The 27,745-nt window shown below is 37.6% G+C and overlaps 1 protein-coding gene across 1 annotated transcript in view; it reads right to left on the reverse strand.

The window, feature by feature from the left end:
• srrm4 (serine/arginine repetitive matrix 4) overlaps positions 1-27,745 on the reverse strand; it is a 69,897-nt gene that overhangs the window by 5,071 nt on the left and 37,081 nt on the right. The window contains exons 3-9 of the mRNA XM_079815821.1: positions 11,818-11,907; positions 9,426-9,497; positions 9,279-9,305; positions 8,740-8,790; positions 6,805-6,879; positions 4,838-4,976; positions 634-944 (exon numbers count right to left, since the gene is read on the reverse strand). Of these exons, the coding sequence (XP_079671947.1) occupies positions 634-944; positions 4,838-4,976; positions 6,805-6,879; positions 8,740-8,790; positions 9,279-9,305; positions 9,426-9,497; positions 11,818-11,907 (765 nt within the window). The remainder of the gene's footprint in view (positions 1-633; positions 945-4,837; positions 4,977-6,804; positions 6,880-8,739; positions 8,791-9,278; positions 9,306-9,425; positions 9,498-11,817; positions 11,908-27,745) is intronic.

Raw genomic sequence — 27,745 nt, forward strand, 5'->3', positions numbered from 1 at the left:
ATAAAAATTATCCCGAAAATTACCAACCATATTTCATCAAACATAGAGGTCCTGTGATAACATTAGTCCCGTGCGAATTGGCATCTCTGTGATTTGGCCAGGATTTGGAGGCTTGTATATAATTTTTGCAAAGTTTTTGTTTCTTGTGCGCATTTTATCTATATTTTGCGAAGAATGGAGGCTGCATTCATTTAATTCCTGCTGCTGGTCTGTGCTCAGTTCAGATTTGAATTGTAACGTCTGTTCTCTAACTGAACTAAATGATTTTTATTACTATAAAAAATCTAAACGACGTGGGAAAGTGATGTAACCGGTGTAACACCGACTATCGCAACAATATAGCAGCACGCGGTAAGGAACTGTTGTTTATGATATATCATGCAGCTATATCTACAACGAAAAACATTTACAAGTCTTGACATCACATCCGGTTGATAAATCATTGGCTTTGCTTACGTGCGAATGCGCCACGCGAAATTCAGATGTGGGGAGGTAATTTCTAAATCACACGAGCTCCCCAGATAATACTAATCCCGTGCAAATAGGGCTTTATTGATACATTTGATGTACACCATCAAAACACAATTCAAACAGATGTAAAGTTGACGTAAAATGCATTCAAAACAGCCTCACCCTTTAAGCTTGTTGAAGACAGAGCTGTGTAGAGTATTTTCTCTGAGTACTGGTTTACCCAGAGAGTCATAGCTGGTTAGTGAGTTGCCTGAATCCGAGGCATTGTCCCCATCGGCTAGTCTAAGCTTCTCAGGACATGTTAAATCCTGACAAGGATTTTTTGACCTTGTGATGCCCGTTTTACTTGACGGTGGAGAGGACGTGTCATTTCCCGAATCGTAATCTGCCTGACCTTTGCCCTTATTGGATATTGAGTCCTGGACGATCATCATTTTGTTTAAACCCTCAACCCCATGACGTGATGGTGAGACCTGCAAGCAGACAAAGCAAAGTTGTTGTTTTTCTAAAGAAAATCGAGGCCATATTATTAATCTGCTACCTGCATGATGCAGTCTGAGTACTCTTTTAAAAGGCACATATGTCCCTACAGAGCACAGAGAGGAAATTAATCAAGTTTTTTTTTTTTTTGGGACAGAAACTAAAAGATTAAAAACCGCCATGCAAATCTGTCACATGCGAGAAATTTGAAAAGATAGGAGAAGAACAAAGCAAGAACTCTTACAAAAGAAAAGAATGAAAAAAGAGACCGAAGAGAGAAGGTAAACAATGAACCAATGCTAATGAAAAAGGCAAATTAAAGAAACATCCAGATCAAAAAAGAGAGAAAAGAACCTACATGAATAAACTTCCAGCTACTTTTAAGTCAGAAGAAAGAGAGAGTAAAAGGAAACAAAAATCCCCAATTTGAAAGTTGCTTTCCTTTAAAGAACATTAAACAGACATCACAGAATGGGCTTAAGTTAAAAAAAAAAAAGTATATATGTATATAATCATATGAAAAGGGTTGCAGACAAAAGAAATATCTCCATCACTAACTATTTAAAATCCTTGAGAAAAACAAAAAGAACATGTTTCTGCTTTAGTCCCCTGTCGGAAGAGATTTTACAGTCCACCAGCGGCCTACAGAAAGTCCCTAAATCTGCGGATAGCATCGACTTACCAATCAAGACTTCCTCCTTAAGTAGGTAAGGTGTAAGAAAAAGGGAAGAGCGGGTGACATAAGTGCATCATTAGACTGGTAAAGTGCAAGAAAAAGACAATAACCCTCTCTTCTTTAAATCCAACTCCACTCTGCCACACACCGGCATGAGCCTTTTTCTTTACCTTTGTTGTTCACCTGTAGGTCTTAAATTAGATCTCATTTTCTATTGAGGGACTGATGGAGTAAATTTAAATAGACTCCACATCCTAAATAGAATCTATATCCTTTATAGAAAATGGAAAGAAGCTGCTAAGTTTCAATACGATTCTTGTTTGCTACAATGGCACAAAAAGCAATCAAACTCTGGTTTAGGGTGGAATTTGCAAAAATCTGATATAGCCCGGTGGTTGTTTTCTCGAAAAGGGAGACTTTCGTACAAAGATGTTTATGACAACTTCTATAGTTTAGGAATGAAATAACCAAAAAAAAATCAGTGGAAGGAATATTTTCTTCACACTATGGACAATCTTTGAACCCAATGGCTCAAGACAAATATTAGCAATGATTAAAGTTTAGAAAGTGTAATTCATGTAACTTTACTGACTACGTAAGGGGAAAGTGATTTATCTGCCACACGAGGCATTATTTTTTCTCTGTATCCTCAAAGGATTAAAAACTATGTTGCAGGAGTTTATTTATAAACCTTCAGAAAATAACTGTTAGAAAATGAATGATGCAGTATATAGTATACAGTATATGTATATGTAATAGTGTAGTCCAACAATGTAAAAAAAATGAAATGATTAAAACTTTGCATGGTACCCCTTAGTTATTTTACCCTTCATATAACAATGACTCCAGCTAAGTTTGATTGAATTTGAATGGAGTTCAGAGGTTGCTTAAGATAAATTATGGTTCACATGTACGATTTCTGTTGGTCGTCCAATAATATCAAGAATCCAGGACTTCATACAGGGCATGGTGTGATGGATTATTCTATTTATTTTACTTATTTACTAATTATCTTGTTTATACATTCACTTCACTTCCTGTCAGACATTTTATTGCATATATAATTAGTGAAAATTCAGTGAAAAGTACCAGAAAACCTCATAAAAGGTTTACAAATCATTGTTCAGTATTGATGCGATATTTTAATTGTGATGTGACTGGTTAGTAGGGCTGGGTTTTGACACAAATTTCAAAATTCGAATCGATTTCGATTCACAAGCTTGCAATTCGATTCGATTTAGATTTGATTCAATATCGGAGATATATATATATATATATATATATATATATATATATATATATATATATATATATATATATATATATATATATATATATATATATATTGGATATAAATAAGGTATAATACATGGCAAATTTTCTCAAGGAAAACAAATCTCTTAACTAATGCTGTAAACTATGGGGGTCTACATTAGCCTACTATAATATTGAAAGTAAAAATTTACTGATTTCTATACAAACACTTAAAGGAACATGCCGACTTTTTGGGACTTTAGCTTATTCACTATATCCCCCAGAGTTAGATAAGTCAATACATACCATTCTCATATCTGTGCGTGCCATAACTCTGTCTGTTACGTCGTGTTCTAAGACCGACGGAAAATGAAAAGTTTTGATTTTCTAGACAGATATGGCTAGGAACTATACTCTCATTCCTGCGTAATAATCCAGGAACTTTGGTGCCGTATCATGGGTGCAACAGGCGCAATGATATTACGCAGCGACTGTAAATAGTCCCCAGCACGCTCTCTGTGCAAGCAGGTTGTCACGTTGGTTATGTTGACAGAAGTTAGCCTATTTTCAGGCGCTGCGTAATATCATTGTGCCTGCTGCACCCATGGTACGGCAGCAAAGTTCCATAATTATAATTTCATGAAGATTGTGAAAAATCTGGTTTCTCATTCCATTATAGTTTTTTTTTATAATAATAAAGTTATAATATTAACTTTACAATTACAATATCATATTTCTACTTCAATTGGTTTTTTGAAATATAAACATTTAAATGGTGGCTGTCATAAAAACTTGCCAGATTAGTTCTATAGAACATATATTGAAAAACACTAACGGTATACTATTAATCTAGTATACCGTAGATTAGACAGTCAAACGGAGACACTGAATTTTTGACTATTTTTGCATTTTATTAAAAATGTTCTACTTGCTCCATCTTCATTCTCCAGCAGTAAATTACTTTAATGTGTTGTTTTCTAATACATATTGCATTTGCTGACTACTTATCTGATGTCTTTAACTTTCTTCTTTACCTTCCGGGAACTGGAGGTGAACAACAGAAATAGACAAAACTCGAGAGCACTGAGCAACCTCTAAATGTTAGTCAATTAAACCAATATTTTGCAGCATAATTCCAATAGGGCTAAGTAACAAACTGAGAGGGTATCATGGTTGAAATTAAAACTTTCATTTTTGTGGACCACCTTAATATGTAAATTATTAACTTTATTAAAATATTTTTAAATTTTATGACAGACTAGGCATTCTCTGGTTCCCCAGGACCATGTTCTTTAGTGATAGTGAACTTTTTTATTTATTGAATGATGTTTGATATTTCTGGTTGGAGTGGATGCATTTAGAGTGCAACAGTAGGTTGTATGTCACTTGTAACGAGTGTAATTACTGAGAGCGGAAAACACTTGAAAACCACTCTCATTAAAAAGTTAATTAACTTAAGTTTAAATTGTGTGTCAAGCACGTTTGTAATATGCAAATCACATGTTGGTTAAAAATTCTATCCACAAAAATAACCTCACTCGAAGGCATTGCTACAAAGATAATTATTGTTCATATTAAAAATGAGATGGCAATGCAATATTAGCCAATTTACAAAACAAAAAGGACTGTAGAAAAACTTAATCTGTGAGAATTGTAAAATGCTATGCCTTTATGCTTAACTATGGCTATTTCAATCCAAATCCTATGTACAGTTATTGTAAAAGAACTAAAAGCAAGCAAACAGTCACATAAATCATGATAAATATTTCTCCATGGGGGAAAAGATGTGCACTGTCTGGCTTTCAAATGCATTAGTTTAACAGATAAGAGTAAAACAACATAGCTTTTGGTCTTGACATCTGTTAAGTAAAAAGAAATAAATGGCTTCACAAGTGCCTTAAACAGAGCAAGAGTTCGGAACTGTAAGCGCATAAGGTAGCCATCAGAAACACTTACGGTGCTTTCAGAAAAGTGGCAGCAGCACTTAGAGGAGATTTTATTGGTCAGCTTGACTGCCGACCTGCATGCGTCGCCTCCATGGACAGCTGATGAATGGCCACCACCTTGGAAACCAGATTTTTCACAATCTTCATATCTACATACACAAAGCACATAAAAACGTTGTTAAAGGCCCCTTCACCTCAAGGAGAAATCTACAATACTGTAATTTAAACCATTTTAGCTTTTCAAGGTGCTCACAGCACCTTTACAACACTAGCAATGAAACCATAATGTAAGAGACAGCTAAAGTATAATAGTCATTCTTCAGTTTTTCCTTTCTACAGTATTTAGGCAGTGAATCCTCGGCAGGTTCACATACGGAAATGTCACTGTCACTGAGAGAAGCATCAATTAAAGTGGCAAAAAATTTAAAAATACAGTATGGAAGCACTTTGTATAAAGAATCCATTAAAAAAGCTTTTGTCCCTATCGATATTATATTTGTGATGAAATAGCAGTGGCAGAGAGATCCAGCTAATGTCCATTTACTTAAACAATAGGCAACAAGAAGATTTCTATTTCAGTGTCTTAGACGATCAGTTCCTCTGATCTGCAAGGCTTAAAGAGGAATAAAATGGTTTCCTATCAAAGGGCATGCCAATTATACCAGCTCAGGACATATTATTTGTAATAGGTCTTTGGATTGGGAACTGACGGCCATTGTTCCTGTTATGTGGCGTGAGTGGGATCTCTGTGCCTTTTCAGCTCTTGAAACCACATAAAGCTTCACTGTGCTCGCCTTCTATAATGATTTCGTCCTTTGAATATCCCTAAGAAATTCCAAATAATGGAAAGATCAGTTAGGGATTTAAAACCAATCATCTCCAGCTTAAGATTATTTCAATTTGAAACCTGAGCTCGCTCTTCTCCGGTCTCAAAAAAAGGCAGGAATTCTGTGATGAATGAATGAATGAATGAATGAGAGCGGCTTTTTGTATGAAGGACTGATGAAGTAATCAGAGTGGTGACACCTGGGAGAGTATTTGAGGCCAATTTAATGCATGAAAAACTCTTTGTCTGTGATTTCTCTGATGTGTTCATCTAATTCAAAATGTATTTTTAAAATACGCCTTTGACCCAGTACAAAATGGTCTTATTTTACATCTCATAAACTACACTCATTTGCCTAATAAGGAAGCATGCACTCCAACGTCCTAACTTGTTTGAGCATTTGTCATAATATCTGTACATGGGTAATCAGCAGTACTGACTTTAATTTGCTTTACAGGCAATCTTCACTGACACCTACTATCAAAGAAAACAGATGTAAGCCTGAAACTTAATTTCATCACTATTCCCTACAGCGCTCCATCTCTACAGTACCTTAACCCCGTCACCCCACAACCCACTCGTAGGAAGCACAACTGTTCACGGGGGCGAGATCTCAAATTTCATTCCCTTTCCCGATTCCATTGATCTATATGCCAAATGTTGGACATAAGCTGTGAGAGGCAGATAAAAGAGTTTCCTCTGTGTCACCTCTACCTTTATCAGTCATCGCCACAGTGGCACTGGATGCTGACTGATAAGATAAAAAACCTGACTGGCCAGCATAAATACCCCAACAAAAATTTCTCACAAAAATGCCAAAACTTTATTTTTTAACACGAATCTTTAACACGTTCTGAATAAGAGCTATCTAATCCATACAAATGTGGGACTTCTTTCATTCTTTAACATTTAACTATTCTATTCTATTCTATTCTATTCTATTCTATTCTATTCTATTCTATTCTATTCTATTCTATTCTATTCTATTCTATTCTATTCTATTCTATTCTATTCCTACATTAATTTGTTTTTAGATCATTTGATGTAAAGGTCAGCTGTCTTCAGTTTTGGACTCCACCATGGAGTTACACTGAATTTAACACTTAAATTGGCCTTCTCCCAATTATTCAGTTGTAAGGTCAAACATATACCTGTTTTCCATGCAGGAAGAACTCCTAATTTCAGCTTTCCGGCGCCGGTGTCTGCGATGAGAGTGGCTCCTTGACCTGAAGGATAACCAATAGAGACATACATGGAAGAAATTCATTCTCTCACCTGCATTTATGCTATTTGAATTTGCATTACTTTCCCATTATTTTAATTGTTCTTATCATGGCAGTGATAGAGTAAAGCAGTAAGGCAAAGAGTAATTACGGTGCTATGAGACAATAAAATACATGACATAACACCCCAGCAAGAGTCAGAGCTTTTTGTGTGAATGTCTCTGAAGTGTTATAATTTAATGTGGCACATGTAAAACAGTGTTAATTGAGTCTGAAAAGGAGACAGCTGAGTGCAGATTCACATGAGATTACTGAGCGAATTCAATTAAAGTTCAAAATTGAATTTAGCTGCCCAACAAAATACACCAGAGCTATAATAAATTAACACATTTTAGTTTAATAGGCTACCTTTCATAGTTAGTACATTCTATTTATTGTTTTTGAATATGTTTTTATTTAGCCTACCTACATGTATTACAGTAGTGGCATTACTGCGTTTATATTTTGAGGACTGATTTCATATTTAGAGTTTTAACATCCTCCTGGAACATCTTTTAATGCATTGAAGTCAACTTGAAACAGCAGCCATAACCCAATGTAATGTGACATATTTCTGAATAAAACAGACTATATTCAATAAGAGAAACATTAACATTAATTCACTTTAACAGTCCCTGTCCTGTGAAAAGTAAAGTTGTTTCAGGGGTAAGTGACAGTTTATATATATATATATATATATATATATATATATATATATATATATATATATATATATATATATATATATATATATATATATATATATATATATATATATATATATATTTACCGCCTAAGTAAAAGAGCACAACTGTTTTCAACATTAATAAGAAGAAGAAACTGAGCAACAAAAAGCATATTTGAAAATTCAGCTTTGTCATCACAGGAATACAGAAATAAATTACATTTTAAAATATATTCTATTAGAAACAAATATTTTAAATTGTAATATTTCACAATATTAATATTTTTACTGTATTTTTTTTTTTTTTTTTTTTTAATGCAGTCTTGGTGACCATAAGAGACTTAAATTACTAACCAACCCCAAAGTTTTGAATTTTAGTTTACATAATTATGCACAAAAGACATATTGTAACATGTTGATTTATTTGAAAACTATTTTTGCAGGTTGAAAACTGCCTTAATGCTTCAAACACATTGTTAAATAACAATAAGATGGAATAAACACATTTTTGCTGTGAACATTCCTGACTATTTCCTGATTTGCCCTCAGCATCAGTATAATATAAAATGTAACAAATCAAGTAAAGACAAAGATGAGCTTATGTAAACAGTTTCAGTTCAAGTGCAATTCAGTTACAAAGGACAAAGAATTTAGAGTCCTGGGTCATGAAGCAAAGCCACCTGGGAACCTGAAGGTTTTGTGGATCAGAAGCCCAGCGAGGCACTTCTTCTCTGGTTGTGTGTGTAGCAGACTAGTGCCGTGAAATTGGTTCATGTTTCTGTTTCTCTGGCTGCTCGCCTGCTTCAGTGAGGAGCTGCTCTCAGACTGCACCAGTCCTCCTTCAGTTCGAGAGACAACACGACAAATGCAGCCAATAGCAGCACTCTCTGAGAGAAACTGAGGTGCACTACAGAGCGGCTGTCAATACACTGTAATCTAATCTAGAAAATATGACTCTTGTGCATGAAGGGTCATGCAGGTGCTTTATAGAGTAAAATGCATTAAGCCTTTGACACTAAAGGATAAACCACAGAGGGAAATTGAATATAACTCAATAAACTGTCAGTGTTTGAATACTTTCAACTGAAGTATAAGCTGATGGGTTTTAAATAATTAAGGCACATTTCGAAATCACCAACCTCTTTTTATGTTTTTTCTCCTCCTTTCTTTTATGTCTGGGACTCGGTCTACTGTAAAAAAAAAAAAAAAAAAAAAAAAAAGATTTACAGAAAAATGATTGAACGTGTTTGAATTAAAAGGTCCCATAGTAAAGAAAATATCCTTGCTGTTTCTTCTAGACAACCATGAGATTAGATGGAGAGCAAATGGAGACTGCTTTAAAGATTTTTATTCTGAGAAAAAGACCACAATAATCTATAGGCCTTCTATAAGTATAGATCCCAATATTCTTGCTGTATGTCAATAATTGTACCTTTTTTCCTCTCCTAAGGAATTTTAGGAGAAACATCTGAGACAAAGTGGATACTTAAACAATTCATAACTGAGCTCTCCATTTAATCTCCTGAGCTATAAGAGATGGCTTCTGGGGAGCCATAAACAACATAGAAGCACTTAATAATCAACAGGTATTATGTGTACTGTGTGAAAAAAAAGCACTGTGCCCTTTATTGTAGGACATTTAAAAATAAAACAAATATATATATATATATATATTTACCTGTGCCTTCCCTTCCTTGAGGCAGACCTAGAGGCAGAGAAGAGATGACTTTAAAAGCAGTCGTGACAAAACAACCACACCACATCAGAAAAGCAAACTCTCAAAGCAAACCTATAAACATGACCTGATGTGAAAATCGATCCCTACCTATGTCGCTTCCTTTTCTTTGAGCTCTTCTTTTTCTTCTTCCTCACAGGTGATGGACTGCAGGAGGGAGATCTGGGAGATCAAATATAGACGTGTTAAAACACATACAACACTTGAAGGAATATTTCCCCATTTATGAAAAACTTGGAATGTGTTCCAAAGATTTTCATATTGAATACACTTTCAAATAATTTAGAATATGATGCACAAGAAGTGTGGATAAGTTAGTATTACTATTATTACATCTGTGCTCCATATTAAGTCATTTTATGCATCTTCCTATTTGTAAAGTTATTAAATTCCTTATCTTACAGTATTTTTTTATTCAGAAAAGGCACATTTAATTGATCAGATGACATTTTACAGAAGACTTACATTTCAAATAAATGCAAATAAAAAATGATATTCATCAAAGAATCATGAAAAACATACAGTTTTCACAAAATATTGAGCAGCACACCTGTTTCTTGAGCACCAAATCAGCATATTATAATTATTTTTTGAAGGATCATGTGACACTGAAGATGCTGAAGATAATGATGCTGAAAATTCAAGGGGGGGTTTTTTCAGATTTTTTTTTTTTGTAATTCATTCAGCTTCACAGGATTAAATTATATTTTAAAATATATTAAAATAGAAAACTGTTATTTTAAAATGTGATAATATTTCACAATATTAATGTTTTACTGTATTATTGATCAAAAAAGTAAATGCAGCCTTGGTGAACATAAGATACTAAGAAAATCTTATGAATGGCAGTGCATAATGAGGAAAATATGTAAATGATAAGGAACTGTAGATATACTGTATGTTTTGAAGACAGAAAAAGTTTTTAAACTGAATGGATAGAACAGTTCTTCTGTTGAATGGCTCTTCTTTATGACACTAACACACTATTGTTCTCTAACAGGGCCGTGCAGAGAGTTCGTCAGGGGCAGGGGCTCAAATGTAAAAAAGGGGCAAAATGTATATATATATATACATCAAGCCTGCATTTATTTAATCAAAAATACTGAAAAAACAGTAGCCTAATATTGTGAAATATTATTACATTGTGTTCTTTTTAACTTTTTATTAATCAAAGAATCTTTAAAAGAGTATAACAGTTTCCATCATTGACATTAAATCCTCATATTAGAATGATTTCTGAATGATCATGTGACACTGAAGAGTGGAGCAATGATGCTGAAAATACAGCTGTGATCACAGGAATAAATTATATTTTAAATTATTTTAAAATAGAAAACCATTATTTTAATATATTTCGCAATATTGCTGTTTTTTATCAAATAAATGCAGGCTTGATGAACATAAGAGACTTATTTCATAATGCTGCATAATATTCAAAAATGGTAATATAATAAAGTCCTTTCATGTAACCATTTCGCCACACTTCACATAATAGGCCTGTAGGTGCCGGTGGCACTTGGGTTTTGTTAACTTTGATAGTTTCATGAAATAGTAAACGGTGTATCAATATAGGCTACATAAACACAACACTACTTACGATTAATGCGACTTTTGCTGCTGTGGTTTTGTGCAGGGATTTGTTTGTTGTCTGTTAAAATCCATTTTGTTAGTGATGCAATTTATAAAATGAGCCAAACCGCAGGAAATTGTTCCACAAACGTTAGTTTGTCTGTCCATGTAATTTTCAGCCGATTTATGAATAAGAACAGAAAATTACCGCTTCACATCGCCCAATGGAATTTGAACTTGCTTTGCCAGATCACGATTGTTTGGTGTATAGCCTATACATGACAAACGGGCATTGGTGAATTGTGTAATACTTTAAAATATATAGCTATTATATAGCTTTGTAATTAAATCAACACATTTCCTCTGATTATGGATGAAAAAAAAAATATTGGTTTACTTTTTTCCCGTGAGGCCACACACTCTCTGAAAGGACCATATTTGGCTCGAGAGCCGTTTCCGAACATAGGAAAATCAGCTGTCAATCAAAACGCACGCGACCCATAGCAACGCGTTATGACAACGCCTCAACAGAAATTGTCCGACTTTTGAGCCGTTCGTTACTATTGTATGCATTATCATGTTATAATAATCACATTTATTTAGTTTTATTGACCACAATATTATCATTGATATTTGTCTGAGAGGGGCACTTTTGATTCATTTTGAAAAAGGGCAGGGGCTCGAGCACCCAAAGCCCCCCCCCCCCCCCCCCCTCTGCACGTGCCTGTTCTCTAATATAGCCTACTTGTGAAAGTTAAAAGCTGTTTTTGGATATTGACATCAGACACCATTAAATGCGTGATTTATTTCTATCTATCTGAAATGCATGTCTTTTTCAGTGCTGTTGACTGTTCAGAATAAAAGATCTTTGTTAGCACATGTGATCATTTGTTGTGTGGGCTGCCCGGCTGACCTGTGTCTCCTCCTCTTCCTCTGTGACTTCTTCTTCTTTTTCTTCGTTTTAGGCACTGGCTGAGGGGAAAGGTCGGCATCAATTGACACACTGGAAAAGCAAAGCAAAGAGAGAAGACATTTTTCATAAACCATTTGTTATTTTCTTTTTATTGGGCATTCAATGACAATTACTCAATAGTAAGAGCTTGATGAATGACCAGTCATTCACTGTAAACAAATGCCAGGGTTGAGTTAGACAAAACTGACTGATAGTAAAAAGTTTTTCACTTTCAAAGTCAGTTCAGAAATGAAATGTCCCTGGACAAGCCTGTCTACCTTCACCAACTCCACGTCACGTCCCATCAACCACCAGTCCTTGCTTGTTTGAACACTTTTTTTTTATCAATAGGCTACTATTATCAAAAGTTATTGTTTTGTATCCATAACTCCTTTTTAAAAATAAAAATGTGTTTGGTCTGATTAAAAAAAAAACTTTTTTTTTACAGATTTGATTGGTTTGGCGATAGTGAGCGCGGAAATGTTTGAGTGTTGCTGTGAGATGCGCTATGGTTCTGCTGTAAGTGACTTGTTTATTTACTTGTTTACTTGTTACTTGTTTTTACTTGTTTTTACCGCAGTATGTTAATAAAATTTCTTTGTGTCTGCTGCACTCATTTGTTTTGACTAATTTCTCCTCGAGAGGCAGTGCGAGCCTCAACAGCGCAACCTTGTTACCGTCAGTGCATTACATATTATATTTTTATTCACTATTAATCGCCACTTAGACTAAAATAATGCTGAATCATTATTATGTTTCGGTGATTCCCTAGTTATTTTTTGTTATTGCCGTTGCAGGCTAGGCTACTTGTCCGGTCAGGCAAGTAAAATTCTCTTTCACTTGCCCCTTCAAAAAATCCACCTGTCCCAGACAAGCGTTAATGTCCAGACCTGCGTGTTTAGACCGCTTCAGTAGGCTAGGTCCAATGCTTTTAGGCTCCTCTATTGAATCACATCAATGGAGTGGTACGTAAATTTGTCCTCTTTTTTGTGTCCATTTAATTTATAATTAATGTTATTATGCAATGAGGTTGATCTCATCTCAATAGATGCTATTTACACAAAGTGAAAATAGTGATATACTATATTAAAAAAGCTATAATAGTGATATATATATGGGGATGATAAGGAGGCCATGATGGACAGGGGCCGATGGGCAAATTTGGCCAGGATGCCAGGGTTACACCCCTACTCTTTATCGAAGGACATCCTGGGATTTTTAATGACCACAGAGAGTCAGGACCTTGGTTTAACGTCTCATCCGAAGGACAGTGTTTGTTACAGTATAGTGTCCCAATCACTATACTGGGGTGTTAGGACCCACACAGAATACAGGGTGAGCACCCCCTGCTGGCCTCACTGACACCTCTACCAGCAGCTACCTAGTTTTCCCAGTTGTTCTCCCATCCAGGTACTGACCAGGCTCAGCCCTGCTTAGCTTCACTGGGAAACCAGTCTTGGGCTACAGGGTGATATGGTTGCTGGCTATATCTTTTCAATTCTTTGCAATATGTGTAATATCTTTGCAATATGTGTAAATAGTAATTGCATGTAATTTATACTTTATTTTGACAGACTTATTTGCACCTCAGTATTGTTGTACATTAACAGGTTGCAATAATAACAAAGTGTAAATGATTATATTTATACAAATTATTAAATGGATGGCGCCTTAATGGGTCTCCCTACACCAATCCCTAACCTTACCCAATAAATGCTTTAATTATTATTAAACATTTCGTTAGGCACTTTATTTCCATTTTTTTAATTCTTTATTGAAAGTAAATGATTCCGATGTGATTTGTGATGGGAAAAGGGAGAAGAGCGAGCTCGTCAAAAGGCGGATTCGAACCCGTGTCGATCGCGTCAAAAACTAGATCCTTAAGCTTTACAATTTACTTACTTCACCACTGAAGACGTTGAAAAATGCATGTCTTTGTTTTAATCTTGTTTTACTCGTGCTTCACAGGACTCATAACTCAATTGGTCTTTGTCAGGTGACGTCACACTCATGAGAACCGAAGTGCATTATGGGCGGAGCCGCCATTTGTGGGATATCAGTGCTGTGGGGTTCTGTTGTTAGAGAGTTGTTTTTTTTATTAACTTCTTTTCAATTATAAAATGGTCCGTTCTTGTTGTGTGATAGGCTGCAATAGTAAGTCTCATGACAGAAAGGGTCAAAACTAAACAACGGGGAAATATTTTTTTAGCTTGCCCACTTTGAAGAAAGGACATGTACAGCATGTAGCGGACGTAACGCGGCATCCAATGGCATGGGTTGCAGCGGTGCGACAACATCACCGTTGCAAACATATCTCCAAATGTATATTAAAATACACTATTAAATTCTACATACATTGATTTACTTCAGTAACGTCAGACAGTTTGTTTCATGATGATGACTTGTTTTATTGGAACATTGTTTCTGTTTTATCGTGTTTCTGCATTTTGGTTTGTGTAATTGATACAATAAAGAACAAAAAATGCACGAAAAGGTTATTCAATAATTAAAAAGCCATCTACTACTGTGTTGTCGCGGTCCTTCGGTCGGACTGTAAATAAATCCTGTACCCAGCCATTGGTGAAATGTCTGTGGGCTTCAAGAGATTTATAGTTTTTAAATTGTTCATTGGTTAATGCACTTATACCATAAACAAGATAGTTGACAATGTCGAGGTATGAGGATGGAGGTAGCAATGCGGGGTCAGCGCTCCAACTTACTTCAGTCAGCTCAAATGGATCTGAAAGGATGACAATTTTTCCAAATAACGGTCCCTAGCATATTTATTGAGTTAATCGAGGTAAGGCTTTTTCTCACTTTTCTTTTGCTTCTCCAGTTTTGCAAGTTATTTATTTGTTATCTCTACTCTTATAATATCTTCAATACAAGTCAGTCAGTAACGATACCTCAAAGATGGCGCCGCGGTGACGTCACACACAACAAACCCACGTGTCAGACCGATTTTGTACCAGCTGAGCGATCGACTACATTAGAAAAGCCATACATATGGAGTTAGTCATGTGATGCAAATGTCAAAATAAATTACTTTACAAATCATGCACTATAAATAAAAGTATTTTAAGGTCATAACATAGCATTTTAAAAAGAATTGTGTGGAAATAAGTCTTTATTGCTCGAAAATCTGCCCCTGTCATGTCTATCATTCATTGCGAAGTCTTGTATGTTGTTACACTGCATTTCTGAGCGTTCTCCCCTGTTTCATGTCTTGTTGTTTGGATCTCTTGCCTGTTTCCCGGATAACCCTTTTGATAAAAGTTTTTTGTGTTTTTCTGCCACTAATGTTAATTTCAGCTCGAAACTTCTGTGAATTGATATGTTTTCCGATGAGCCAAGGTTGGCATTCTTGCACCAAAACATCTTCTCAAGAACAAAAAAGGCACAGGGAAAAATAGAGGTTAAAGAGGAATGATATAAGAGTAAGCAATAAGGAGAGAGAGGGAAAGCTGCATGCTCGGACAGGTAGATGACAGGCAGCTTTTAAAATCAATTTACTTTTAGTGGCAACACTTCTGCAACAACAAAGCAGAAGATCAGAGAGAATGGATGGTGTGTCCTGACTGAGTGGGACATGTGTGCTGTTTCAAAAGCACTGCGGTGTCACCTCAAAAGCATCTTTTAAAGGCAACAACATTGAGGGGAGTGCAAGAAAGGATTTTAAGCTTAACAGAGAGATATAAGCTTAACACACTGCACCCACTACTGAGTCTTCCTCAAGCAATTCAAATGCAATCATCAACAGGGACACAATACACAGACAACGGACATTTATATCACACATTTCTAATGTTTACTAAAGCACAGGGCAGAGCTGTTATTATTGTGATTGCAGCAATGACACACTCTCATTCCCTCAAGACAACAGAGAGGATCCAATCAAAAGTGGGCATGAAACATTTTACCTTAATCACTAATATTCTTGATTCAACCAGAAGGGAAGAGGCAAGCTGATCAAGTTAAGACATTTTCCGAGCTAATTGCAAAGGTTACATTTCCGACCCCTTAACAAAGAGGATTTATCGAGTATGACCAAAAAGCTGAAATGAGCGAACATTATTCCCCTGCGCCTATCTTATTTAGCCACATCAAGTAATGTCCTTCCATCACTTTTAATCCTTTGAACCCCCCAAAAAATCCATTAGATACTTCAAAATCCCCAATCTGTACCATTCAAACACTGATAAGGCCCATGGAATGGAACAGCTGACCTCTATAATATTTTCAAAGACAGATTTTCTGATACCCACCCTATTTATATCAAAGAGACCCGTTTTAGCTTGCTATATTAAGCTTAAAGTGCTCTGTGATTGCAGGAGCTTGCCTCATAAGAATTAACACAATGGAGGATGGAGGGATAAAACACTGAAAATGTAGATGTTATTGCCTTCATAGAGGTATGTGTACAGTAAATAGCACTTTATACTTTACACATACCAGTGTTGGGGAGTAGCTAACCCTTACGGAACAAAATATAATGCGATATATTACATAATACATTTACATATATGGGAAATTACTGCCTATATTTGTCAATATATTGCAATATATGCATTGACCATATTTGGCTATATATTGATACATCAAAAATACATATAAAAATTAAGACAAAAATTGTATTACATGTAATATTCACAAAGTTTTATCCTTTATTGTGTCCTTTATATATTGCACGTCCCTTATAAATGTTAATGTATTGTACACACATACAGTATATACACACATTCACGGAATGAGTAACAATCAGTGGTTACAAAAGACTTTTAGTTCCCAGCATTCTTTGCTTCTGATTATGTTAATTGAGAGTAAATGCTAAAACTGTTATTTCACGTTTTTTGCTCAATATTAATATAGGGGGAGATCTTTTAGTGTTTAATGTTCTATTATTTTGGAATTTAAAAGGTTTTCTGGCATGTGTGAGTTTTTGGGGTTACCATTGTGCTGAAGAGTAGAGCCGGTGGTTCGGTTGACGATTGGTCTATAATTACTTTATTTAAGGGTGTATTTCAAAGGTGGCGAACTCCGGTTTTAGAGAGCCACAGCCCTGCAGAATTTTGCTTCAACCCTAATCAAACACACCTGAACAAGTTAATCAAGGTCTGAAGGGTTACTAGAAAGCTACAGGCAGGTTTTATCAGGGTTGGAGCTGAACTCTGTAGGACTGAGGCTCTCAAGAACTGGAGTTCGCCACTCCTGGTGTATTCACACCTGTATTGTTTGGTTCGATTGAATCGAACTCAAGTTTGTTTCCGCCCTAGGTGAGGATCTTTTCGGCAGGTGTGAAGAGGTGGTCTCTGGTACCTAATCCGTTTTCTGCGCTGTGCCACTGTCAGCATGCCATGGTAGGCGCACATAAGTCAGTGTTATTATTATTCTAATATTATTCTACTATTATCTCATTATTCTATTTTCATAGCATGTTACGAAATAAAAAAAGTCTCTCTCACCACAGAAAACCAAACTTTCCTGTCATGTCCTGTTAGCCGTTATACTGTGCTCACTTGCACTCTATTGCACGCGCAAATGTGGCGGTTTGCGCTGTATATATCACTTCAGATATTAAGAGCAGGAGAAACTACGAGCATGCAACGTTACATTGTAAATCAGTAAGTCATGAAATAAAAGTAAAGTACCAATAAATCCCGTGACTGGTACGACGTGTATTAGCTGGGAAGGATTTGCATGCAGGGATGATGTTCATTCTATTCATCAGGAGTTAATTCTATTCATTCATTTCATTAACAGTCCATATTGGTATTCATCATGGTAACTGCTGAACGCAGCACAGGTGAGAACGCCTGATATAGATGACGTTATATCATATGACGCTCATAAGTTTCTTCCTATTGCGTTAGTAGCTGATAACTCAAAATCAGTAAAAGAATAAAAATTGCACTACGAAAGATCTCCATTATTAGCCTGTTTTTGCACTTCCTGCTTTTCCCTGATTGAGAATGTCTGTCCTTAGTACACAAGTGGTTTTGTTTATAAATTTTGGTTCACGTGCAATAGGGCAGTGTGAAAGCGAACCACATAAAAAAAATAAAAAAAAAATTCAACATTTTATTTGGTCCGGATCCAAGCAAGTGAACTAGTGGACTTTGCTGGTGTGAATACACCCTAAAAGTAATGGCTGGGCCGTCTTCAGCACAGTGATAGTCTCTCGGCTAATGTAGGTGTGCTTTTGTTAACTAGCTTGAGAATATGATACATTTATAAAATAACATTATATATTTCTCTATATAAGTGTGCTTATGCTGCACGAGTAAACATCTGCAAAATATAACATATGCAGTACCATGACTAAGTTGGTTGATATTTTACATGAATCCACTGTAATTTATGCAAACAAAAGATTAATGCTGTCTGCGTCGAAGACTTAAAGCACATACAGGTGAATTAAAGCCTCTGTAAAATTATTAATTATCCTGCTTTATCGCATATCAAATATCTGTGTAACGTACTGCTCCGAGACACGAAGGTTGAGAATCCAAATGCAGCTTTAATGAAAGGTAATCCATAATCGTAATCAAAACAGGCAAAAGGTCATACACAGGCAAGCAGTCCAAACAGGCAAACAAGGCAGGGGTAAGAGGTAAAAGGGTTATCCGGGAAACAGGCAAGAGATCCAAACAACAAGACATGAAACAGGGGAGAACGCTCAGAAATGCAGTGTAACAACATACAAGACTTCGTAATGAATGATAGACATGACCAGGCTTATATTGTGTGAGCTAACAAGGTAATGGGGTGCAGGTGGATGTAATCAATGAGTGCTGATGAGTCCGGGCAAAGGATTATGGGAGATGTAGTCTATGATAGAATGACAGTCCGGGTTGGAGTGCCCTCTGGTGGTGATCACTGGCACTAACACTGGTGAATTGTGACATAGCCCTCCTCCTAAGGAGTGGCTTCCAGACACTCCTATAATAATCCCGAAGGGAGGTGGAGCGGAGGCAGACCCGGGGGCGGGATGGAGGGCCAGGCCCATGGAGCGGAAGAGGGCCTGGAGACTGAGGCAGAGCAGAAGGCCAGAAAGGAGCAGGCCAGACAGATGACCAGGGTGGTGCAGGCGGCTAGGGCAGAGCAGGCCGGACAGATGACCAGGGTGGCGCAGGCGGCCAGGGCGGAGCAGGCCGGGCAGATGACCAGGCTGGCGTTGGCAGAGTAGGTGGCCAGGGTGGAGTAAGTGGCCAGGACGGAGCAGGCTGGGCAGATGACCAGGGTAGCGCAGGCAACCAGTGCAGAGCAGATGACCACCACAGTAGCGGAGACGGTCTTGGAGACCCCCACGGCGGAGCAGACTGAGCAGGTGGGCCGGTCGGAGTTCTTTCTGGATTCGGCACAGGAGTCCGAGTTCTCTCTGACCTTGGGACAGGAGTCCGAGTCCTCTCTGGACTCGGGACAGGAGGCGGAGTCCTCTCTGTACTCGTAACAGGGGTCGGAGTCCTCTCTGGACTCTGGACCGAAGGAGACAGAGCCCTCTCTGGACGCTGGTCAGTCGCTGGAGCCATCTCTGGATGCTGGTCAGTGGCTGGAGCCATCTCTGAATGCTGGTCAGTGGCTGGAGCCATCTCTGGACGCTGGTCAGTGGCTGGAGCCATCTCTGGACCCTGGTCAGTGGCTGGAGCCATCTCTGGACCCTGGTCAGTAGCTGGCCATGGCAAGGCAATACACTTTGGCGGCTCTGGACACTCCTCCGAGACGACCGCGGGCTGCTCAGTAACAGTCCCTGAATATCTGGAGGAAGCCCTGTGCTCCTCCCAAGCACGTAGAACAGCCACCACATAAAACCCCAGCACAGCCCTCCTGGCCGTGTCAGGACTCGGGACCACCGGACTCGGGACCACCGGAACTGGGACCGCAGGACCTTGGACCACTGGATTCGAAAAAGGAAATGTCACTGGAGTCTGGACGGTGGCCATTTTGACTGGAGACGTGTCGCGTTCCTCCTCCAAAACACTGACAGTAAATGCGGAGCCACTGAGAAGTAGGGCGCAGTCAATTAAACTCTCCAGAATCCATTCATGGCCATTGAGTGGCATCACGGAATGTAGTGGTTCACTCAGTCCTCCTCGAAAAAAGTCTCTGAGAGACACCTCCTCAAAGCCCACTTGAGGGGTGAGTTCCAAAAACTCAGCCACATTGTCCTCAATACTGATTCTCCTTGTCGGAGACGCATGAGACGAACTGCTGGATTCAGGGTTTGGCGAAGTCTTCTGTAACGCACTGCTCCGGAACACAAAGGTTGAGAATCCAAATGCAGCTTTAATGAAGGGTAATCCACAATCTTAATCCAAACAGGCGAAAGGTCAAACACAGGCAAGCAGTCCAAACAGGCAAATAAGGCAGGGGACAGAGGCAAAAGGGTCATCCGATAAAAACAGGCAAGAGATCCAAAGTAGGGATGGCTGACGCGAAACTGACATTTCGGCGCTTTGCCGAGATCCCGAAGCTCAGATGTTTTGAAACACTGCTCCGAACTGTGATTCGAAACACCCATGTCACGTGACTATGGCTAAATGAAGCTTCAAGTGTTTCATCCGGTGGCGGCTGCCGAAACTGCGTTTGATTGAAAGGGGCGGGAACAAACCACACAGTCACACATCTGTATAAACCCTCACAGTTTAAAAGTGAAGTTAATCTGTCTTCACCTCGTGGGTTTTTGTGAGAGGAGAGAGATTTTGTGATAGCAGTGATTTTGTGATAGCAGTGATTTTCCTTCATATGTATGTAAGTTATGCTAAAAAATATTTGTGCATGCCAACAACAATTGTCCCTTATGAGAGGATTTTTTCAAGGCTGGAGAAATTATGTTAAAAAAAAAAAAGTCGTCGGCTAAGTCCTTCAACAGCAGAGCAAATAATATTTTTTAATAAAAATGTTATGTAACAAATGTGACACATTGTGGCTTTATTTATTTTTATTAATCATTTTTATCAATCATTAATAATTTTTCATGACCAAAAAAACCTATAGTTATCCACAATGAGGAGGCTACAGGTTAAAAAAACAAGATCATGTAGTTGTCAAACAGATGTTAAAAACTTTTTTTTTTACATGGATCTTCAAGGTTATTTCAGATCAACACATGCAAGTGACCATTAGGTGTCGCCGTAGAGACGGGTGTCAAATTGATTCGAAGCTTCGAAACAATATGGCACATTTGCTTCAACTGTTTCAGTGCTTCACGAAGCCTCGTTCTGCCCATCACTAATCCAAAGAAGAACAAGACATGAAACAGGGGCGAACGCTCAGAAATGCAGTGTAACAACATACAAGACTTCGCAATGAATGATAGACATGACCAGGCTTATATAGTGTGAGCTAACAAGGTAATGGGGTCAAGGTGGATGAAATCAATGAGTGCTGATGAGTCCTGGCAAAGGATTATGGGAGATGTAGTCTATGATAGAATGACAGTCTGGGTTTGAGTGCCCTCTGGTGGTGATCACAGGCACTCACACTGTTGAATTGTGACAATCTGTTTATGATTTAATTACAAAAATGACCTGCCATTGTTGTATAATAAACGTAAAAGAACACCAACATAGTGTTTTGCACCACTACTTTAAAAACAAAATTGCGATATTAGTGCGCTTAGCACAAGGCAAAGGCTGAGATCTAATTAAATAGGTTGAGGTGGGTTTCAGACCAAAATGTTCATGCAAGCAGCTCACGATTTGTGTCTCAGAGCGGCTCAGTTCACAGTAATGTGCTGTGAGTTTAACCTGCATTTTTGACGACTCCTGTGTATCCAATTTAATTAGCATACATTTTGTTCTTGCACTGATGTTACAATTGTAGCAATTTTGTACTTTAACAGTCAGTTTGAGATAAAGGCTATTTGAGTATTGTGTGTATCTTTGGATAGTTTACAAAAAAAACAATACTCTTTGAAATCATAATTGTATTGCATTATGTTGTTTTAAACCAAAAATCTGAATTACTTACAGTATAACATATACACTCACCTAAAGGATTATTAGGAACATCTGTTAAATTTCTCATTAATGCAATTATCTAATCAACCAATCACATGGCAGTTGCTTCAATGCATTTAGGGGTGTGGTCCTGGTCAAGACAATCTCCTGAACTCCAAACTGAATGTCAGAATGGGAAAGAAAGGTTATTTAAGCAATTTTGAGCGTGGCATGGTTGTTGGTGCCAGACGGGCCGGTCTGAGTATTTCACAATCTGCTCAGTTACTGGGATTTTCATGCACAACCATTTCTAGGGTTTACAAAGAATGGTGTGAAAAGGGAAAAACATCCAGTATGCGGCAGTCCTGTGGGCGAAAATGCCTTGTTGATGCTAGAGGTCAGAGGAGAATGGGCCGACTGATTCAAGCTGATAGAAGAGCAACTTTGACTGAAATAACCACTCGTTACAACCGAGGTATGCAGCAAAGCATTTGTGAAGCCACAACACGCACAACCTTGAGGCGGATGGGCTACAACAGCAGAAGACCCCACCGGGTACCACTCATCTCCACTACAAATAGGAAAAAGAGGCTACAATTTGCACAAGCTCACCAAAATTGGACAGTTGAAGACTGGAAAAATTTTGCCTGGTCTGATGAGTCTCGATTTCTGTTGAGACATTCAGATGGTAGAGTCAGAATTTGGCGTAAACAGAATGAGAACATGGATCCATCATGCTTGTTACCACTGTGCAGGCTGGTGGTGGTGGTGTAATGGTGTGGGGGATGTTTTCTTGGCACACTTTAGGCCCCTTAGTGCCAATTGGGCATCGTTTAAATGCCACGGCCTACCTGAGCATTGTTTCTGACCATGTCCATTCCTTTATGACCACCATGTACCCATCCTCTGATGGCTACTTCCAGCAGGATAATGCACCATGTCACAAAGCTCGAATCATTTCAAATTGGTTTCTTGAACATGACGATGAGTTCACTGTACTAAAATGGCCCCCACAGTCACCAGCTCTCAACCCAATAGAGCATCTTTGGGATGTGGTGGAACGGGAGCTTCGTGCCCTGGATGTGCATCCCACAAATCTCCATCAACTGCAAGATGCTATCCTATCAATATGGGCCAACATTTCTAAAGAATGCTTTCAGCACCTTGTTGAATCAATGTCACGTAGAATTAAGGCAGTTCTGAAGGCGAAAGGGGGTCAAACACAGTATTAGTATGGTGTGTTCCTAATAATCCTTTAGGTGAGTGTACTTGTGATATACATCATTGTAAAAAAATAAATAAATTCAAAAGTAGTTTCAATGTAGCTAAAGCTTTTTTTTTGGGGGGGGGGGGGGGGGGGGTGGTAACTTGTAATATAGTTAACTTTTATAGAAGGGTAGCTTGACTGTATCTCAGCTAATTTAACTTATGAGTAGCTTGTAGCTATAGACACATCAAAGACTATCAGAATGACATGCATCTGACAGGCAGCAATGAAAATATAACGCGTGGGAGAAGGTATACAGGATATCCATGACAAATACACATGACTGTTGCAGGTTAAAGGCACGGTGGCAGCGGCAATGAGATTTGCTTCTTGCGGCACATCACTACAGCAGGATAATAATATTTCATAGACACAGGGGAGTGCTGTCCGTGACAGTCGATGAATTACATACTGTTGTAGCTTTGGCTTTGCCCAGCCAGTCAGTGATTCAATATGAACACTGAGAGGAAACCATTTAGATGGATCAAAACACAGACGGTGAGCCAAGCAGGCCGTGCAGATGTGCTTGTGGGGGAGTGGGTCGCTTACTCGATCTCTGAGGGTGGAAAAGGCTGTTTGGTCTGATATAGTAAGGCAGTTCATCCAGCCATTGCAGCATTAGCAAGTCTGAAATGCATTAGAAGCTGATTAGCAGAAAAGCAAGTGCCATTTCTGCTTAATTAGGAACCTTTGTTTCACATTACACTCTCTGCACAAAGGCATACACACACATAAACACTACAATAGTCCAAGATTTTTTATTACAGTTAATCTTGGTCCTGCCTTTTTTTTGGCAGAGTAAATGAGATTTGGTTGGTGCAGTTTTAAACAAAATATAGAGAATCAATTATGATAAGCAATCACAAGCAACGACAAGTCACAATTAGGGCTGTCAAACCTTTTATTTATTCTGTCCTTTTTAAATCTAAATAATGTTTAATATACTGTATATGTGCACACACCAATATAAATGGATCACAGTGTTTTATTTAGTAGGCCTATATTTAAGATATTATTATAGGTTTTTTTGTTGTTGTTTTTATTTTTTTAGTTTTAGTGGTTTTCAGTTTTAAAATGTGTTGTCATTTTTTATATATATATCTATATATTTTTAAGACCCCACTTTATATTAGGTGGTCTTAACGACAATGTACTTGTGAGATACGGGGAAAGTTAGTGACAGGTGTGGTGGTCTGGGTAAGTTAAAGGGTAGAGTTAGGTGTAAGGGTAGGGTCAGCAGTCTAATTATAAATTTATCTACAGAATTTTTTTTTCAAATTTATCAAATTATTAATTAAAATGTTAGTACATAGTAGTTAAGGCCACCTAATATAAAGTGGGTTCAGTTTTAATAATTTTTATTTCAGTTTTAGTTATTTTAGTACATCAAGTTAACATAAATGTGTTTTCACACTTCGATTGCCTGGTCTGAACCAGAGTTCGATTGCTACCCCATCTGCACTATGTTGCTAAAACTATCTTTTGGATCTAACTGTAATTATTTCCCATATCCAGTTTCCAGGTTATAATATGCAAGTGTCTAAACATTAATCTCGTGATTTTGCAGTAGAAGGTATACTTATCCAAAATAAAGACTTAAACATCTAAAAAATGCACATTTAAGGGGCTCCTCTTCTGGTGAAAGTTTTCAGACAGCTTTCAAAATGGCCACCACACAGTGTGAACACATGGATACCCATATCTCAGTGTGCAATGGTCTGATTAGCTTGAAATTACAGGAGGTATATAACAAACACATCAATTGGTTAAGACATCAAGCAGGATGATATTATTTTTTTCTTGTTATAATCTGAGCTCAAAGATAGTGCTTAATGGGTACTTGAGCTTAATAGGTACGTTTACCCTATATATACATGATATGAATATTTTTTAATCTATGATTCTGCATTTACAACGCGTATACTGTATATTTTGATATGCCATATTTTTGTCCCGTGTTAGTCATCACTGTCAATTGCAATTTCGAGAGTGAATCAGGCCTTTATATGTAGACGTCACTTCCAAAACTTTGGAGCGTGTAATTGGCCGTCGTTCCTCCAGCATGAAAAACAATACTTTTATTCAATGGATTATAGGTATAGCCTTGAAAGCCCGAAAGAGAGCTCACTTTACAATCATTAAGCTGTCACTCATCTCAGTTCGCAATCTCACAGCGTTCCATCAAAATCAGTAAAGTTATCTACACTGAATAATGAATCTCTTACTTATGTCGTGTCTTTGTTAATGAGAGAATTCACAAGATCGAGCAGATCTCAGCAACCTGGCGTTAAATAAAAACTGGCGTTTTGAGCAGTGAGTGGATTCTTAACTTAAACACCTCTGATTGGCCATTGTATTACAGAAATCAATAAGCATGTCTATGATTGGCTACATTTCTCAGCGCTGCCAAACACGCTGTACACTGAACATCTAACGTTCTCCAGAGCGCAAACTCAACGCAAATCTGTTTTGCCAATAATATTATACTATTACAGTATCAACGGAGGGTGCTCTGCTTTCGTTTCAGGGTGCTTATATTTGAATTTGTGATGTTTTTCCCCATGTTATAATTTTTTTATCCAAAAATTATTTGTGATCAAACATTAATTGGCAGACCCCCTGCAGTACTGCTGTGGACCCCTTAGGGGTAGCGGACCCTAGGTTGAAGACCCATGGTTAGAGCATAAGAAATGTAAAAATTCTGATTCTGAACTATGTTATGAAAAATATAACGGAATGAATTGACATACCATTTTACTTTACGTATGCAATATGTGGGTAAAATGGCCATACTTGGATTTTCCCATTCAATGCAAAGTATCTTTACACTGTATCTAATTTGCATATTAATGTGTTCTTGGAGCAACGTAATGAAAAATAGAAGTGTAATAATGGGAGTAATAATTGGCAACATTTTCATAATAATATCCAATATTCCATTGGAATATTGATATGTAATTTCTTTCCCTATTCACTTGTGTCTCCAAAATGCCGGATAAACATGATTTAAGTCCTGCCGTCCTCTATAGTGGACATTTAGGAAATCAATGCCCTGTTATGTAACAAAAAGTCATATTTTGATTAGAAACACCAAAACATTTTCCTGAGATGTTGATTTATAACAAAAAATTTGAAAATTAATCAGATTTAAATTATAATTACAAAATATTATCATTTTCCATAAGAGTGCTAAACATTAATGTCAGCCGTTTTTAAAGACCAAGAAGAAGTTGTTGTGAAAACCTCCAAACATTTGGTATCTCTGCAAAGCCCCGAATGTGCTCTTTACAGGACATCCAGACTGTGACATGTATGATGTCAGACAAATTCACTAAAATATAATGTCCACAGTGAACAAAAGTCTATTCCTGGGTCCCAGTATTGACAACAACTGTGATATAATAAAATAAAAAATATATATATATATCAAACCCATCCAAGTGCACACACACCCAGAGCAGTGGGAAGCCATATTGCTGCAGCACCCAGGGAGCAGTGCCTTGCTCAATGGTCTCACCTCAGTCATGGTATTGAGGGTGGAGGTGGTTATTCTGAGACCTGAGACTCGAACCCACAAACTTCGGGTTACAAGTCCAACTCTCTAACCATTAGGCCACAACTGCCCTTATATAGTGGGACAATTTGCCCAAAAAAAGAGAAAACACTAAATAAAGTGAAGCATGAATTTGACAGATGTAGCATTAGCATTACTTTTCCCCAAATTTCTATAAATATTGTGATGATATCATTATTGGGAAATCTTCATGATAATTGTATAGTGAAAATCTGATATCATGACAGCCCTAGTCCCAATTAGCTCTGAGAACTTTTAATGTAACACATTCTGATCCACTGACTAATTTGACACGTGTCAGACTTAGATGTGCCCAGTTATGCCTTTTATTTAGCTTGTGGGTTTGCTCTCCAGCTTTTAAAGTCTTTCCGTCAGTTTCAGTTGACCTTGAAGGTGCACAGGTAACGAACAAACCCCTAATGGCCACCATCACTTCAGCTGTCAGAAGGAACAGCGTGGAGAGGGTCGTCTTGTGAGTTAGACTGAGCACTGACTCACTCAGGAGAATAGACAAGGTTAGAGAGTTAAAAGGCTGTCAACATTTATAACTGACATTTCACTGAGAGCTTCAGCACTGTTTACATTGCCAGCACTGCTGTACCTTTCAGCTTTGGAAAAAAAAAACGCGACGTGTTTCCCAGAGTTAAAATAGAGAGGCTTAAGCTTGTTACAAAAGTTATGAAAAGAAAACTGTGCATGGAAAAGATCACACATAAAGCTTTTGACTACTGTACTGACATGCTCCCAAGGATGTCAAACTGAAAAAACTGTCAAGACTGATAAAAAATACTTTAAACAGAAGGGTCTTCCCAAAAGGACAGAAGCCCTCTATTTAAATGTCACTTTATTGTGACTTAAATTGACACTATACAATAAGACTTTTCACATTTGAGCGGTTTCTTCTATTTGGATAAGAAAGCATGTCGAAAACAACTGTCTATGTACATGATTTAGGATTCTTCGGTTGTACAGACGAAGCAAAGCTGTTTGTGGTTTTTGGTGGTTTAGCTTGATCTGACTTACTCATTATTTGATCTTGCATAATTTAGCTGCCGTTGTATGCTTGATTATAGAATCTCAGCTTAAAAAATGCATTTGCATCTGCTGTTT

The sequence above is a fragment of the Gobio gobio genome (assembly GCF_949357685.1).
Source record: "Gobio gobio genome assembly, chromosome: 4".
Taxonomy (NCBI): Eukaryota; Metazoa; Chordata; class Actinopteri; order Cypriniformes; family Gobionidae; genus Gobio; species Gobio gobio.